Source organism: Pyrgilauda ruficollis, unplaced genomic scaffold, assembly GCF_017590135.1.
Source record: "Pyrgilauda ruficollis isolate IOZ18807 unplaced genomic scaffold, ASM1759013v1 scaffold56, whole genome shotgun sequence".
In the NCBI taxonomy this organism is placed as follows: domain Eukaryota; kingdom Metazoa; phylum Chordata; class Aves; order Passeriformes; family Passeridae; genus Pyrgilauda; species Pyrgilauda ruficollis.
This window is the reverse complement of record NW_024527266.1, coordinates 823,834-841,378: the sequence shown is the minus strand read 5'-3', so window position 1 is coordinate 841,378 and position 17,545 is coordinate 823,834. Positions and strand designations below refer to the sequence as shown.

Sequence of the window (17,545 nt, the reverse complement as noted above, 5' to 3'; positions counted from 1 at the left end):
CAGCAAACTATTTCTCTCCTTCAGCTACAGAGAGAGCTTGAAAAACAAGTGTATATGAGGCATTCAACTTTCTGACAAAGCCAAAGAAGGCTTCTGGGTCTGTTTCCACCCCCAGAAGAATCGATAGGTTTGTACTGAACTAAAACGACCTCTACATTTAGGCTCTTTAGATCATGGAATGATCCTTACAGATCCTACATTTAGGTTCTTTAGATCAAAAGAGAGCAGACAGAAAAATACTTTGACTTTCTTCCCGTGCAGACATCCCATCGAGGGACGGCTCATTTAATGAGGCATCCCTTAAGTGTCAGGCACAAGCAGATTGCCAAACCCCATTACAGTGTTCCAGGAAACAGCTGTTCGCCCCGGCACTGGAGGAACGCGGCGACAGATTCGAGCAGAGTACATGCTGACTATCCACGTGTCGCAGGCGAAAAGCGAACTACAAAACCGCTTGCACACATCAAAGAGATTCCTTTGCCATGTCACCTTAGCCAGAATTGCGCATATGATCAACCGTAATTGAACGACGATGTCCAGGAGGCAGCTGGGCACGTACGGGCTGATGGTACCGGAGGACACAAAACGCAACCCTCTAATGACAGCAGATACGAGGGTGTAATGAGAAAGCAGTGAGATAGCTGGGAATATTGTGTGGGAATACTGTGTGGAAAACCGGAGTAAGCATCGCACCCTGAGGAAGAGGCGGCACGAGCAGCCTCGGGCAGGGTTTCGGGCCAGGCGCTGGCGCGGGGCGGGCAGGGAGCGGCCGAGCCCCGGGGTGGTGGCGCCGCTTCCTGGCTCCGGCACTCGCCGGCGGAAGCGGCCCCGGCCCCCTCCCTGCGCCATCCCCGCCTCCCTCCGCCTCCCCCGCCCGCGCCGGGGGTTGCGGCCGGGCCGGGGCCTGAACCGGAGCCGGGGGCAGGCGGCGGGCCGGGGCGCAGGGCCCTGATGCGGCTGCGGGCGCTCCGCCGGCGGGCCCCATGCACCCCAGGTGAGCGCCGTGGGGCACCGGGCGAGGCGGGCGGGACCGCGGGGCGCACCCGACCGAGAGGGCGAGCAGAGGAGGGGGTCCCTCAAGCGTTCGGCGCCTCCCGCAGGCCCCGAGGCTCGGCTCCAGGGCGAGGGTGGTGATTCCCCTCCTCGGGCATCGCCATCCTCAGCAGCCGCCTGAGCCGGGGATGAAATGCCCTGCCCCGCGGGGAAGCCGGAGCCCTCGGCCCCGTCCCTGCGGAGCCGTCCCTGGCGGCGGGCGGGGCGGTAGGCAGTGCGTGGTGCCGAAGGTGGGCAGAGCCGGGGTGGAATCAGCGACTCCGCTGGCGGCTCAGCCCCCCCGGGAGGCAGGTGGTCTGGGTGGTCTGCGAGTGGGCTCGGTGTTCCTTACGGGTCCCTTCCAAGCTGAGACCTTGTGTTGTTAACTTGCGTGAGTTTGGTGGATTCGGCCGCTTTTCCTGAATGAGTGGTACCTTTCCTTACCGGAGTGGCAGCCCAAGCTCCAGCTCTCGATCAGTACTGCAGCGTTTGGGCCTGCTGCTGGCAAAGGCCGTGTGGGAGGCCTGGGTCAGCCTGGAGCATGTTGCATGTGTGGCTGCTGTGGGGGCAGCTGCTCTGGCTGGCCCTGAGAGCTGCTGGTCGGACCTGGTGTGTGGGCAGGGGGGCCGGGGTGGGCACAGCCTTGGTCAGGCACGGCTTGCAGAGTTTGACAAGTGTGAGTAGACCATGTCTTCGTGGTGACCCCATCCCTGCGGACTGGTTTGGGCTGCATGTGCAGCTTGAGACCCCAAAGGAATGTGCTCCAAGCTGACATGGTTTCTACCAAGGCTGAAGGTTTGGAGTGTTGTTGGGCAGTTGCTGCAGCTGCTCGTGTGGTGTGTGCCCACTTGAGCGGTGTGCATGGTTGATCACTGAAATAACATGGCAGCCGTGGTGCCAGTTTTTAATGTGATGGGAGCACGTAGAACCAGACTGAGGCAGTCTTTTAAAACTGCTATGGTTGTTTTGCAGTGGTAACTCTTGTCACTATTGGCCTGGTTCAAACTGGTGGGGAATTAGAGGTTGTGTGTCTGTTACCAGTGTGAAGTGATCTTTCTCACAGAATTTGGATTTTGAGTGTGGATGTGGTGTCCAGAAGTCATGAAATATAAATCAGGTGCTGTTGAGTATTTCTGCTGAGACATTCAGCTTGTAAATAGATCTGTTTTCACAATAGTTTAATCACAATGGCTTTTATTACTAAGAGTAAGACTGTTTTCTGGATGTCAAGGAAGAAGCTGTGGTCTGATTTGTCTTTCTGAACTGTTTTTTAATCCTGATTATTGCTATCTAATATGATCAATATGTATTGATCATGGGAGTGGCTGATGTGTTTTATGCGTAGCTTTTTAAGGCAGTTTTTATATGCCAATATCAGACTTTGAGTTTGTTTGCTCAACCTTTCCTCACCACAGTACAGTCAGTAATCAGAAATGATTTTGCATTCTGTTTCTTTTTCCTGCTCCCCTCTATGTTCCTTGTCTCCAGAATGAATGAAATTAACTTGAGTCCTGTAGGGATGGACCAGCTGACTTCCTCCTCTGTGAGCAATGCCCTGCCAGTCTCAGGAAGTCACTTGGGCTTGGCAGCGTCACCCACTCACAACGCCATAACAGCACCAGGTAATGGGGGAGGGTCCCACACAGGGTATTGTAGCTCCTGCTCTGTGTTCTGCTGTCACAGCAGTGCACCTAACTGGGCAGCACTGCCTGCTCTGATAGCAGGTCACACTCTAGGTAGTGAAATGGTGCAGAGCTGGGCAAGGGGAAACCATAAATTGTTGCTGATGTGGGCAAAGCAAAAGGCACAAGAGCTTGTCAGGCTTATGCTTTAGTGGGAGCCTCGTTTGGTTTTAATGGGGTGATTTGCACTGTGGGTGAGTAGTGTCAGACTCCATTGAAATTAGGGCTGTAGCTGAAAATCTCTCTTTGTCTATGTCTAATTTCTCTCAGGTGAAAAATCACTTCTATAGCAAAACTGTTTTCATAGCTTTTCTTTCCAGGGGCCTGCACAGATAGAAGTCCATTACAGTTGTCAAATAGAAGCAAGTCCTATAAAATGTACCAAAAAATAGCCATATTCAGGCATGCCTCTCACTTTTGTGGTAATTGATCCTTTCTTTGATGCCTGGCACCTTACTTGGACCGTGCTATGCTGTATTTCCTTAGGGCAAGAGCTCCTGGGGAATTAGTAATCTCTTTGTTAACTCGTGTTCATCAGCTCAGGGAGTTCCGTTGAATTTAAATGGGCATTTTTTCTTGCAGGCTTGCCTGTTGCAATTCCAAACCTGGGCCCCTCCTTGAGTTCCTTGCCCTCTGCCCTGTCTCTGATGCTCCCAATGGGTATTGGGGATCGAGGAGTGATGTGTGGTATACCAGAGAGAAACTACACCCTACCTCCACCACCATACCCTCACCTGGAGAGCAGCTATTTCAGACACATTCTACCTGGTAAGTGCTCTGGTGCTGATGGATGGGAACAGTAGGAGACAGTTTTAAGAGCTGTCCGTTTCTGTCCTGAAGCAGGCATGACTGACAGTTTGACAGAGCTATTGTTTCCCTGAGTTTGTCTGGAGACTGTTGTGCCATTTACACACCTTTATTTTCAGATATCTGTTTCTATATTTGTGTATGAAAAGAATTGCAGGGCATTTTCTATTTAAACCTAACCTTTGATTGCTCCTCCTGCTTTGATTTTAGGATTAACAGAAAACAAAGCATGCCTGGTTTCTGTCTCCAATAGCTTGTAGCATGGAAGTTGCTTCTATTTTTCTTCTCCTGTAGTCTGAAGCAATATTTAATATGTGCATAATGGGAGGTTACAGTAGTTCAAAGCTCAAAGAGGGCAAGACATCGGCTGTGGCGTTGGTACTTTCCCACCCATTTAACCCATGGCATATTTTTTCTTAATTTTTCTTCAAGGTTGATTTCCAAAGGCCTAACACACTGACTTCTGTGTTGATTCCTTTCTCACACACGCTTTGGAGTATAAATGTAGAATTTTACATGTTAGTATATGAAAACACAGACATTGAAACTTCAAATGCAGTCCTGGTTGTATTTGGTAGCTAAGATTGACAGGGTGGAAGAGGTAGTTAAACTTCTTCAAGGTGACTCTCTGAGTGTTGTTGGTTCAGCCTGGGTTAGGAATAAGCTAGTGGCCCAGGTCTTGTGCACCTACCTGTTGACTGATGGCTGAACTTCCAGCTGCTTAGGAGTAACCTTTCCTACTGCACTGCATGCCTGCCTGTTCAGTGGCCAAAGAATAGAGAAGGAAACTGTGCACTAGGACAAAAGGTATTTGCCATTTTCTGAGCTGGAATAATCTTCCTGTGATGTTTTATACAGTTCATCTGTCAGTCATCTTGCTGTCATCAAGGATCCTCTGTGTTCAAGCCACAAGGCAGCATTGCATGCAGAAATATTTGATGCAGCTGATTAAACTGTTCATTTCTTGGCTTGTTGTGCTGCAGAAAGAGTATCTGTGTTGACATCCTTGTAATCACAAACATATTTGAACGGAAAACTCTTATAGAACAAGTGGCTCATGGAGTTGAAGGCTAAAAAGAAACATGCTGAGTCAGATCATGCAGAATCTGCAAAATCTGCCTCTGTCTCTGCTGGAAATAATGTTTACTTGAATGTGCTGTTGCATTTCTTTGGAAGATTTTTGTTTGTTTGTTTTTAATATGTAAACACAGTTTAGTGTTTCTTCATATCTTAAGTTTCAAGGTTGTTTGATTTTGAGAACCTTCCCAGAACTACCAGAAAAGATGGTAGGGTTTCTGATTTAAATTCAACCAAACTATGTTTTAGGAGAAAAAACATGCTTTCATGTCAGAAAAGAGAGCAGATGGCTCATGAAATCTGTGAGAGAACTTGTCTTTGTCCTTCAGAACTGCGATTGATGACCTCTGAGATGGACAGTTATGCCACTTAGTCTTAGAGGAAGGAAGCAGTCATTGTTAAAACTTGAATACCTAAGCAAAAAATTATGTGGCCTGGAGAATTGTTTCTGTTTCTAGCAAAGATAAACCAGGAATTGCCAAATTATAGATTCCACTAGCACTCCTTCATCCTTGTGAGCTATTTTTTGGGAATGAAAAATTAAGCCTAAAATGTGAAGAACCTCTTTCTCATTCAGTCGTTGTACTGAGCCGCCTAGGTGGAATTCTGCCATTACCTTGGGTGTTCAGAGTTTGAGAAATAACTAGAAACTTGCTCTATTGGGTGGAAACTCTGAATTAGTTGTCAAGTGGTACTTTGACAAGAGGGTTAGACTGGCATGTGTTTGTGAGCCGTATTTTAGAATTAGTGGATTTTAATTGGAAATAATGTAGAGAACATGTCGTCAAGGATTTCAGTCAACAGATTTTTGTTCAAGATTTGAAAACTGATGTAAACTCACTCTCTTCTTTTTCTCCCTCTCTTTCTATCAGGTATCTTATCTTACTTGGCTGACAGACCACCACCTCAGTACATCCATCCCAACACTATAAATGTTGACAGCAATCCAGCATTGTCAGTCTCCAGCAATCCCTCAGCCCTGGATCCCTACCAGCCCAGTGGGACCGTGGGGCTGGAACCAGGGATTGTCTCCATGGACTCCCGCACGGTGAACACACACGGTCCTCAAAATCTGCATCCTAGTGACAGCCACGAGGTAGCACTGGATACTACAATCACCATGGAGAGTGTTTCCAGGGTAACCAGCCCCATCTCTACAGATGGGATGACAGAGGAGCTTACAATGGATGATGTAGCCGGGGATCACACGCAGATCCCAAATGGCTCCCGGAGCCACGAACCTTTAGCTGTAGACACAGTGGGGAGTAACTTGACATCAGATGCTGTGGGGCACGGCGGTGTCATTCCCATTCACGGTAGCACTTTGGAACTCCCTGTTGTCATGGAGCCTGACCACATTGCTGGGCGGGTGACAGGGATATCGGACAGCACACTAAATGACCCCATTCATACTGTGGCCATGAGCACCAACTCCGTGAGTGTGGCGCTCCCTACCTCACACAACCTCGCTTCCCTGGACTCAGTAGCCTTGCATGAAGTGGGCCTCAGCCTGGAGCCTGTGGCAGTGTCTTCCATAAGTCAGGAAGTAGCCATGGGGCCAAGCCATGTCGATGTGTCTGCAGACAATCTTGCCTTTGTACCATCATCTCTACAAATGGAAGACTCTAATTCCAACAAGGAGAACATGGCAACCTTGTTTACCATATGTGAGTGGACATTTCCTGCTTTTTTGGGGTAGGGTTTGTCATATAGCTATTGCCTGGTGTGGCTGGGCTCTGGTTGCTAGTCTTACAGATTCATGGTTATTTAACAAGTCCAAAATTTGAAAGATTTGCAGTGCCAGATTAACTGTTCTGAAACAACAGTAGTTGGAAGTAGTAGGAGATATAGTAGGATGTTTTAGCGTAATTCTCTTTGTATCATTTTCATGTTGCCGTGAGGTTGGAAGCTGAATCTTGGTGAAGCTCTCGGTTCGGTGGATATGTTTGTTATCCTTTCTGAGGAGACTTCTGTTTTTATAAAGTCACATCACAAGTGACTCTTCTTGCTCCATTAAAAATACACAACAAACATAACAGGCCATACTTTTCATCAAATGGGTGTAATTCTTGAGGATGACATTACATGATTTTGTAAAACTTACATTAAACCATGAGCAATCATCATGAAAGTATGGTTCTAAATAGGAAAAAAAGAGCAGAGGTAAGGAACTTTGTAATATTTTTAATTAGTCTCATCAAAGGACTTTAGTCCAGAGGTTAGTGGATCTTGCAGGAAGAGAGGAGCACTTGGTATTGTATTGCCGGTCCTGTTATTGTTCAAGGAGTGGTCTTTGAAAACTGAGAAGTTCTCATTTGCTGGGAGAGAGATTTACACTTTCACCTGCAGGATATCTGGCTTCCTGCCACTGAAACGTAAGGCCAGCTTTTATATTAATTTTTATTATCTGTGGTAGCATTGCTGAGTGCTGCTCTTCATCCAGTCTGGCCCTACAACTGCCAGAACCTAATGGCTTGCTTTGCCTGCAGAACATATTTTAAGAAATTGAGATACAGTGCCTTGGTTAGCAAGGGGAGAGGTATAGTTTAGTGTAAAGTACCTAATGTCTAATCAATCAGACATTTGGATTAATTTGTTCAGATTTCATTCTGTGGGATAAAATACAACTTCAGATCAGGTGGGCATAGAACTGATGAATTTACAACTCCTAGAGGAAGAGTTTTGCAGTCGATGCATTCAGAGGTTCCTACAAGCATCTGTTGCATGTTGAACAAATAATGATCCAAGTACTGTGATATCCAACATGCTTGCAGTGAAATAACTTTTTTTACTCTCTTAAAAGTGAGATTTGATGTGCCAGCTTTCTGTTGTTATAGTTAGCATAGTCCTAAGCTGTTTTCCAGGCGATGCTCCCTTTTGGTAGGACATTAAAATGGCTGTTGCATGCCTTGTGCTTGCATGTGATTTGCAAAACAGATTCTTCACTTGGGGAGGTTTAAATTTTAACTTTTTGTTGATGTTTTTAAAGTTCACCTGAATTAACAAGAATTTGTGTCCAGACAGGTGACAGCAAGGACAAGGAGTTGTTTTAGATCCCCTTAGTGGTTTTTCCTCATTCAGATGGCAGGAGTCAGGGCCTTTTTCAGAAAACTTTTTACTGTTCCTAAGCAGTAAATAAAAAAGTGTGCCTTTGCTACAGTCCTGAATGTTTGCAAACGCTTTTAAGAAGTGGTTTCTTTGGTCATCTTTGTTGAAAGTTCTGGGGATCCAAATCAGAGAAATAATGACAGATTTTCTTTTTTTGATGATTTGGCAAGGACAGTAATGGAAAGTATATTTATCTTTCTATGGAATGTGAGATTTTTTGTTTTCCAACATCTTAAAAATGTATGAATGGTTGAACTTCTCCAAGTGGAAATGTCCCATGCCTAGATCTTTTCTTCTTCTGCCTCTCCTTGGAGCCGGTCCATAGACCCATAGTGGGTGTGTGCCAGGCAATGCTTAAAAGCAGCTGTTCCACACCGTGGTTCTCATTAATCAGGTCTTGCTGTTGTTGTTGCTTCACTCCTACATGTCACCTGTGCACATGAAATAATGCTTACATAGGCTCTACCTAATAATTTTTGGAGTACTTTCCTATCTGTTCATGTGTAGTTGCTCAAACTGTATTTTATATGAGGTCAAATTCGGGTACCCTGGTGTATCAGGGAAATATCTGGAAAATATCTTAAAGCATGTAAGGATGGAGCTGCTCTTTGGGCCTGCTGAAGGCTACTTCTGTGATAGGCCTTTTATACTGGAGCTGGGTCATCTAGAGGCCGAAGAAGGTCTTTGTGGAGATCCTGATTAATTACCTGAATATCTTTCTTCTTCAGAAGAATAATTATTTATCAGGAGAGTGGTTGCTGAGTAGCTGTTGGTTGCTCCATCCACAGAGAATTAAAATGACATCATTTTTCTAGATGAAATTGTAATGCTGTAGAGACCATTTTATGCTGTACTTTCCCTCAGATTTATTAGACTGAAGACTTTCACTGGTTTCTTTTATAACAGTACTTCTGCTGAATGACAGATTAGGAAGGTGATGCTACGGATTCTTCTTGGGCTTTTGTTTTTGTTGCATTCAGTGGCAAACTCACCCTGCATGAGTTTGCTGCAGTGAGACTGTCAAAAGCAGCAGTGAGGTCAGGTTTTTGCTGCTGTGATTTACACATTGTCTGAATTTAAATGGAGGTTAGGGGATTTGTGGTTCGTGTTCGGAAAATTTTAGAAGGACGACCTTACTGGTTCATTTGCATGGATATCCTTGAGGTTCTACGTGCAAGAAGTGTTTCTGCTTAATTCCAAAAATATAACCAGTTAGAATATGTTTGATTTTGTTTATCTTAGATTTTTCTGCCAGTAGAGTTCATTTCACTTGTGATCAGAGTGAAATTGGCTCTTCCAGCACCAGCACTGGGGCAGCTATCATTCAATTTGCAGTAGCTTTGATGAAGAGTGGGCTCTGTCCCATTGCTAGATTGCCCTGTAGGGATAATCTGGAGTCCAGGTCATCAGTCAGGAAGGTAGGTGGAGATCCTCACATTTGATCTGAATTGGATAGAAGCTGACATGTATGTCAGTGCCCACCTGACTGTGAGAACATGGTCCATATTCTTCTGAGTAAAAGCTGATAAGTGGACAAGTTGAAGGTGACAGAAGCAGCCTTTGGCAGGAGCTGAGCTGGAGCACATTGGTAGGGAGCTGATTGCACTGTAGGAGCTGCTGTATGTTTTTAATGCCTGCTGTCCCCTCCTGTCTCTGCAGGGTGCACGCTGTGTGACAAGGCGTATCCATCAGACTGCCCAGACCACGGGCCCGTCACCTTTGTCCCCGACAGCCCAATCGAGAGCCGAGCCAGGCTGTCCCTCCCAAAGCAGCTGCTCCTCCGCCAGTCTATCATGGGAGCTGAAGCGGGTAAGGATCACATTACTGTGCACTTCCCTGCAGCACTTTAAAATACACTCACTGCTGAAATCCAAAACCGTAGGGAGATTAATGTGGGAAAGAAACACCACAAGAGAGAGATGCTTCCCTCTTCTGTAATCACCCTGACTTATATTATCCACGAGCTCCTTGTGGTCTGGTTACCGTAGGGCTGCTGCCACAGTGTGTGGCACCGCTTAAGGTCAAGCAAGGTATGGTGGTTTTTTGTCGTGCTAAACAGCCCAGGCACAGCTTTGATAAGAAAACAATACAGCAATTGCAGTTTGGGGGAAGCTGACAATTAGAAGTCATAAAAGAGAATTCTGTTTACTTGTTCATGAGATTTGCTGTCTTCTGGGTGCTCTCATTGGAGTATTGATCACAAGTGCCTCTGTTTTTCCCACCCCCCTTTCATTTACATTTGGCATGTAGACTGTGACCTTGTCACTGGATGTGGACCTTGTTACTGTATTTCTCGTCACTGTCACCTGGAAATCGAAGAGTACAGTGCAGTACCCTAAGGATCTGAAGGCTAGAGAAGAAAGTGATTATTGGCTTGCTTAGTGTTGTTGAGAGTAGATGACATGTGTTCTTTTCAAGCTGCACTAGTTTCCAGTTTATTCCTAAGAGCTATTCAGTGTATTCATGTAGACCTATACATATATATATTTAAGTGTTTAATAATAAATAATTAAATAATATACATGCAGGAATCCCTCTGCCCATGACAGAAATACAGCTGCCTCTGGGGAGAAATGCAGAAGCTGCTTAACAATGCCCAGCAACAATTCTGGAAATTCCTGGGGATTAGGTAGGCAAAATGTAGTTACTGAAACTAGTATTTTCTGCTTCTGCAGAAAGTGCCATGAGAACTTTAATTGGTACAAGTGGCTAGGATATTAGTTTTATAGCTTACTGAAAAGTAAATTGTTTGCTTTTGACCAAATAAATACTTGTGATGACACCAAAGCGGCTCCCATTAGTGTCATGTGGTGGTGGTGGTTCTTGTCTCTGCCATAGGTGTGTTTCACATGTGAAGTAGATGCTTTGACGATCTTATGCATAGACACTACCTCTGGAGCATTATCTCATAAGCCTCTCACTTCTTTATTATGCATGATTAGTTATTTAAATAATTGATTTCTTCAGATTTTGGTCTTCTTATGATAGGTGTGTGGACACGAGAGACCATTCCTGTGAGGACTTGTTTCGGACCTTTGATCGGGCAGCAGAGCCATTCTCTGGAGGTGGCTGACTGGACAGACAAAGCAGCCAGTCACATCTGGAAGGTCAGTGGTGTTACAGTGCACAGAGCCTGCCAGCATGCCTTTTTCTGGTGAAAACTACCACATGACAGCTACATTAACATTATCATTTTTGCCAAAAGTCAAAAGTAATGCAGTTTAATAGTTTAATTCTTAGAATCAGCACAGCAGAGCTTATGCCTTGCAGTATGCTGGTAGTCAATCCTGAAGTACAAAAAGCTTCTTTAATGCCTTCTCTTTTAAAGGGCTGTATGTGGTTTCAGTGTTTGTGTGGAGTTGCCGCAGAGATTGTGTATGAATTACTAGGCAGCAGTTGTTTGTTTGTTTTATATCGCTGTTCATTGAAAGTTCCCCCAGGTGCTGAATGATTTGTTTTAGGAAAGCCAATTTAAAGCTTCTTTCTCCATCATTTCATTTTCAGAAAGTAAATCTGACCTATATAAATAAAACATGTACTGTTTGCCCAGATTTTGTTATTCACAAGACTTAGTTTGTAAGAAATGTAGCCAAATGCCTTTCTGCTGGAAGGTAAAGGTGAGAAAGGTGCTGATAAACAGGTTTTCTGGCCTCCTGGGTAGCAGAGGTCAAGGTGCCTGTGTGAAGAGGAAAGTAAGGAGTGAAAACAGGGCTGTGGTGTTGGCAGTGGCAGTGGAGACTTCCTGACTTGTTCTAGGTAAACACATCCTCTCTTAAAGAAAGAGGCTGGCTTTCACTTCATTTAATGCCATGTTTTGTCCTAACGTTACACTTGTCTTTCCTGGTAGATCTATCACAATGGTGTCCTGGAGTTCTGTGTCATCACGACTGATGAAAATGAATGTAACTGGATGATGTTCGTACGCAAAGCCAGGTGAGAGCCACCTGGACTGTGCTAAGGAGCTTTGAGTGTGAGCTGCAGGCTCGTAGAAAGCTGTACTGGAGACTGAAGGTTGACCTTCATTCAACTTAAGTTGACCTTGATTGTCCTTTTGATTTTAATACTTTATTTACCAAGTGTCCCTGAGTTCTTTTGGCCAAGTTCTGAGCCCCTACAGCTTGTGAGACCTGTCCCTTTCAGTCTCTGATGAAAACTATCCAGGCTGGCCTGAGTATTGCTCCATCCATGGTCCACTGAGAAGGCTGAACCTTTCTTATTTCTCTGTGACACAAAGTAGGTTTCTCCTGCAGTCCATTTCAGTGTTCCCATATGCAGGAGTCAAGAACTGTAATGTTTAATCTCCCACTGTAGTGGGGCAGACCTTTTACTGGTTTCAGATACTGTGAACAAACATATGCAAGATACTGCTTCAAAAGATGAATGACCACGTCTTGGAACTGGTCCTCAAGAGGACTTTTTAAAGATAATTTTGTTTCAAGGCATGACTGGTATTTTTTTCCATCATGCGTTCTCTATTTCTTAAGGGATATATCTATGTAAATGAATCTATGTGTATGAAGAATCTATGTGTATGAAAAATACATAGATATTTGTAATTTCTTAGGAGATAAGCTCATTTCTTTCAGCCCACTCAAATGTCTATTAATAATTTTCTCAGAAGTGTTGAGAAACACATCATTTGGTGGAGGAGATTGGCTCTCAAGGTCTACTTTTTCTTTCCTTTAATAAAGAAGGACAGAAGTGACAGACATACAAGTTTTTATAATATGCTGACAAGTGCTGATGTTCCTATTGCCTTTTTATACGAATCTTCCCTTTTCCCTTCCTTTTTTCTTTTCCATTCTCCTCCCCTCCCCTCCCGACATTGCTTTTGAAGGGCTTTTTTTCTTAACTGTTGTTACTGCTGTAGGAACCGGGAAGAGCAGAATCTGGTTGCTTATCCTCATGATGGAAAAATTTACTTCTGCACCTCTCGGGACATCCCCCCTGAACACGAGCTTCTCTTCTATTACAGTCGGGACTATGCGCGACAGCTCGGTAAGTAGGAGCTCTTTTATGTTGGCTTTGCAGGGAGTATCCAGCTTGAATTCTCTTTCAGTGCCATCTCTGGGCTCTGTGACTTGGGACTGCATTGTGTTCCTTCTCAGTTCCCATTGCTGCATGTCATAGTTTCCTTTAACATTTCATTACTACGGAGTACAGTCATTTAAAAGAAACATTTCCCTACTTAATTCCACTGGTCAGGAGTAAAAGATTTTTAAGTTTGGTTTTTTTTTTTTTGAAGAAAAATAGTATTATTCTGTTCATTCAGGGCTAAGGGAGTTTTGGAGCTGAAGATGTTCCTATCCTCCCCCAGCTTGGATTGTGATAATTTAGATTTGGGTGAGCTGTGCTCAAAACTGTTCCAAAGTTTGGCCCCTCAAAACATTTAAAATTACCTACCTGAAACAGCTGGAAAGCAACACCGAAGCTGAAAAGAACAAAAGTGAAAATGCACCTGGCTTTGCTACCACACACTTTTTCAAGCTCCATTAGGCTTTACTGTGCCTCGTTACAAGTGATGTTTTTGTGCCCAAAGGTGTCCCTGAACATCCAGATGTGCACATCTGCCACTGCGGGAAGGAGTGCGCTTCCTATGCGGACTTCAAGGCCCATTTGAGCAGCCATATTCACAACCACCTCCCCAGTCAGGGGCACAGCAGCAACCACGGGCCAGGCCACGGCAAGGAGAGGAAGTGGAAGTGCTCCATGTGCCCCCAGGCTTTCATCTCCCCTTCCAAGCTGCACGTGCACTTCTTGGGGCACATGGGCATGAAGCCACACAAGTGCGATTTCTGTAGCAAAGCTTTCAGCGATCCAAGCAACTTACGGACACACCTCAAGATCCACACAGGTGAGGGCTTTGTACAGATGCCTGCTGTGAGGACAGGGGAGAGGGTGAAGGTCAAGTCACAGGCCAGTAGACAGTGTGGGTATTTCTGCCTCTTTTTTTTTTTCTTTTTTTCACTATTCCTTACTGGGAAATCACAAAATTCTAATTACAAAGCTAGAAAAGAAATAAAACTGAGAGTGAAGTACTCTCAAGTCAAGCATAAGAAGCTCAATAGCCAGGCATTTTAATGGACTGATGAAATATTAATGTTGTATACACAACCACAGAATACTCAGTGGGGTGGGAGTCAAGTGGTATTCAAATTTAGTCTGAACTCAGTAACATGCTGGGGTTTTAAACTATTTCTGGCAAAGAATAACAGAAGTACTGATAAGTTGAAGAATGGGATAAAACAGAGAAGTTATCAAAGGGCCAGTGATGTTTGTACCTGTGTATGTTAGATAAGAGAACTTGTTTTTGCAGACAAAGGCAATGCAGTGCATCGAATGTGGTTGGGCTCCAGTAAGGCATCAGATACAATTCCTGTGGGAAATCAGTGAGGATAGGGATGTACTAATGTACAGTAACTAGATGGTTACCATGGTTACTGTTACAAAGGAAGCTACCATTGTTTTTACTGAAGAATTCATCTTGGATAAGACTAGTCTTTTTAAGTGTTTGCCTGAATCTCTTGGTGGAAAAATGTGCAGAACTGCTGGGGGTGTTTTGAAATCCAGAACAGGGAGGCACAGTTGGTGTGGACAAGAAGCACAAACCATGCCTCACAAGAAAGGCTGGCTGACCACAAGCACTGGAGAGACAAGCAGCAGCGTGTAGAAGGACGAAGTGCAGAAAGGCGCACCACACTAGCACATCAGTAGTTTGAAACAGTATCATGACATTGGGGGCATGGAATATGGAATGAAAAGCTTTGGGAATGATGAAGTCAGCTGTCTGGTTTTTTGCATAGCTAAATATAGATTGGAACCAAGTAGGCCTTTATGCTGAGTCTGAAGGAACTGCAGGAGAAAACAAGTCCTGTTCACGAAAAATGTGCCTTTCTTCATGATAAAGTTTAATTTTTCAGCAGTGGTCAGGCTTGTTTGTTTACTGCATTTCTTGGGACACCGAGTGCCAATCTGTGGGTGTCCCTGTGTACTCCTAGGTCAGAAGAATTATCGCTGCACCCTCTGTGACAAATCGTTCACGCAGAAGGCTCACCTGGAGTCGCACATGGTCATTCACACCGGGGAGAAGAACCTCAAGTGCGATTACTGTGAGAAGCTCTTCATGCGCAGGCAGGACCTCAAGCAGCATGTCCTCACTCACACACAGTAAGTGACTTCACAGGAGCTGGTGGACTGGCCCGTGCAAGAAATAATGAAGATGAACAGCCCGAGACAGAATCTCCAGTTTGCAAATAGTTTGGCCTAGGGAGCATAGGTGGTTTCATCCTCTGAAATGACAGAGAAGTCAGTCTAGACAAAGTCCGTGTTTTACTGGCTGCAGTTGTGGAGTTCTAGTGTCTGCAATATTTCCATGACACAGTAAATTCCAAGTGTGCTCCTTGTGTTGTGAAATGGCAGTCTGGAGTGTTCATCATTTTGAAGAGAAAGGGGGGTTGTTTGATTTATATTTCATTATTTGCTGAGAACTGTTTCCACATCCCAACGTGACCAAAAAAGACAAACTGATCAGTGCTATTGTCACCGAGTACCTTGTTAGTGAACTCCACCTGTTTGCTGTAGGGCTGTGCTGCAGCCATTCCCAGCCCTTTCCTCCCCGCAGGTCTCACTCAAGTGCTTGCTCTCCTGCTCCTCCTGTAGGCAAATTCCTACCCACAGCCCTCTGCCAGGCCAGGTCTTTTGCTCTGAGAATCTCTCCATCCTGTGCATTTACTCCCAACCCTTTTAAGGTCCTCCTTAAAAGCTGCTTGCCCAAAGCTAGTCCCTTTGCTTATTTCGTTTTCAGCATGTTTTTTGTACTCACTTGGAATCCATTGCTGCTTCTGTCATGCTGTCTAGGAGCCAGTGTAGTACAGCCAGATGAGTGAGAGAGAGGCAGACAGAAACAGACTTGCTTTGCTGCTTGTTCCTACAGCATGAGCCAGGAGCACTACTGCTGGGAGGTATTTTGCAGTGTCATTACAGAATGTGTTGCAGTCTGGTAAGCTCCTCTGCATTTACAGACTGAGGGTTGTTAACATGCAGGAGCCTTGTTTCCTTACTTCTTCTTCCCTGCCTCCTCCCCACTCACCTTTATGCAGGGTGGGAAGGAAATTGACCTTTTCATCTCTGTCCTTGCTAGAACATGGACCTCAATCACCATTTTAATACCTGCTGTCTTGTGGTAGGAGCAAACTCACTTTTTTGTGTCTTGCAGAGAAAGGCAGATCAAGTGCCCCAAGTGTGACAAGCTCTTTCTGAGGACAAATCACCTGAAGAAGCATCTCAATTCACATGAAGGAAAGAGGGACTATGTCTGTGAAAAATGCTCCAAGGCTTATCTAACCAAATATCACCTCACTCGACACTTAAAAATATGTAAAGGTCCCACATCTAGTCTATCAGCCCCAGAGGAGGAAGAGGAGGAGGATTCAGAGGAGGAATTAATAGACTCTATGAGGACTGAAGACTGTAGGATTAACAACGGAGTCTATTCAACAGGTGATGTTCTCGCTGGACACAAATGAAGAAGAGAGGGAAACTTTCTTGGACATTATAAGTAGGGAAGGAAAAAACCCTCTTCCTTGTTTCCCCAGTCACCAGTGTATGTCAGGTGAGGAGTTTTCCTTCTGTTTCTGTCTCCACACTACCACCACTTAATATATTCTGTACCCAGAACACTGAACAAGCCTGGATCATGCACGTACAAGTGAAGAGTTGCTGAGAAGGAAATGTGAGGCAAGATTTCTTTCACACACGCTGTGCATACTTCTCCAAATCACTCAGATTAGTCCATCCAGTTCCAGGACACGTGACACACCTCGCATAGCCCTTCGAGCAAAGAGCCACGAACCAGAAATGTCGCTGAGGGGTTGCAGCGACCTGTAAGCCAACTGTCCTTAACTGCCCAAGGTGTGATAGGAAGAGAAACAAGGAAAAAATGGTGGTGGAACTTTTTAACTGAAGGATGTGGTTTGGCATAAAGCAAAGACTTCTCAATGCTCAGGTTTCCTTCTTAAAACAAAACCTTTGGGTTAAAAAAAAAGGCCAGTGAAATCAGCACTTCCATATAAAGTAAGTATCCCACTACAGAAAATCAAACATTGGTTTTTGGAGAACAGTTATCCCCTCTTCTCCCTCTAGTTCACAGCCCATGGAAGGTGCAGAGATAAAAGACTGTATGGACTCAGTAAGGAAGGGGCTTACAGACGATCAGGCAGTGTTTACAGTATATGTTACTTCTTGTGCTGTAAACCTTTTACCACCTAGAATGATGGGAGGTTTGCTGCTAATATTATTTATGGAATGAAGATTATTACATTTGGTTGTTTTCTTTTGAAATAATTAAAAATGTGGCTCTTCTCTAATGTTGTTTTTAAACATTTACACATACTGAAAAAGAATGTTCCTATTTCTGATAATGATGCTAAGAGATGTAACACCACTTTTTAATCATCTGCCTCTCCCTGGGACATGGTATGTGTAGGAGCACTTCCATGAACTGGGCAGCTAAAGAACTCTAGAACATTTACTGTGTCACTCCTCTGGCTGTGCTGCAAAAGAAGATTCGGGTGTGCTCTGTTCTCTGACAAGCTAATGGGAGGTTCCCTTGGAAAAGAGGCTCTGCTTTGGGCCCTAAGTGGCCTAAGCTTAGCTGTTCCTCTCCCTTTATGCTGCCGCTCCTAGAGAGCTCCCAAGATTCTTAAAACCTGAAAATGCTCATCTCAGATCAGTATGTGACCAAAAAGCTCCAGAGAGACAAGTGCTGGGATCTTGGTAAGTCCACGCAAATATGTGTTGCTTCCAGTAATGAAATTTCTTCCAGAAACAAAAAGCAACTT

General features: G+C 44.7%; 1 protein-coding gene across 1 annotated transcript; it reads left to right on the top strand.

The window, feature by feature from the left end:
* The first annotated feature begins 893 nt into the window (after positions 1 to 893).
* Positions 894 to 17,071, top strand: PRDM4 (PR/SET domain 4). Its single transcript, XM_041481472.1, has 11 exons — positions 894 to 994; positions 2,521 to 2,654; positions 3,297 to 3,482; positions 5,471 to 6,265; positions 9,366 to 9,515; positions 10,695 to 10,813; positions 11,554 to 11,639; positions 12,577 to 12,704; positions 13,246 to 13,560; positions 14,705 to 14,873; positions 15,922 to 17,071. Exons 1-11 carry the CDS (start codon positions 984 to 986, stop codon positions 16,229 to 16,231), a joined length of 2,403 nt encoding a protein of 800 aa, XP_041337406.1. The 5' UTR covers positions 894 to 983; the 3' UTR covers positions 16,232 to 17,071.
* Positions 17,072 to 17,545: the final 474 nt, after the last annotated feature.

Excerpts from the sequence above, each read along its gene's own strand:
- PRDM4 (XM_041481472.1), top strand. Across the intron at positions 13,561-14,704 it reads ACACCTCAAGATCCACACAG|GTCAGAAGAATTATCGCTGC; the intron begins GTGAGGGCTTTG and ends GTGTACTCCTAG. Across the intron at positions 14,874-15,921 it reads CATGTCCTCACTCACACACA|AGAAAGGCAGATCAAGTGCC; the intron begins GTAAGTGACTTC and ends TGTGTCTTGCAG.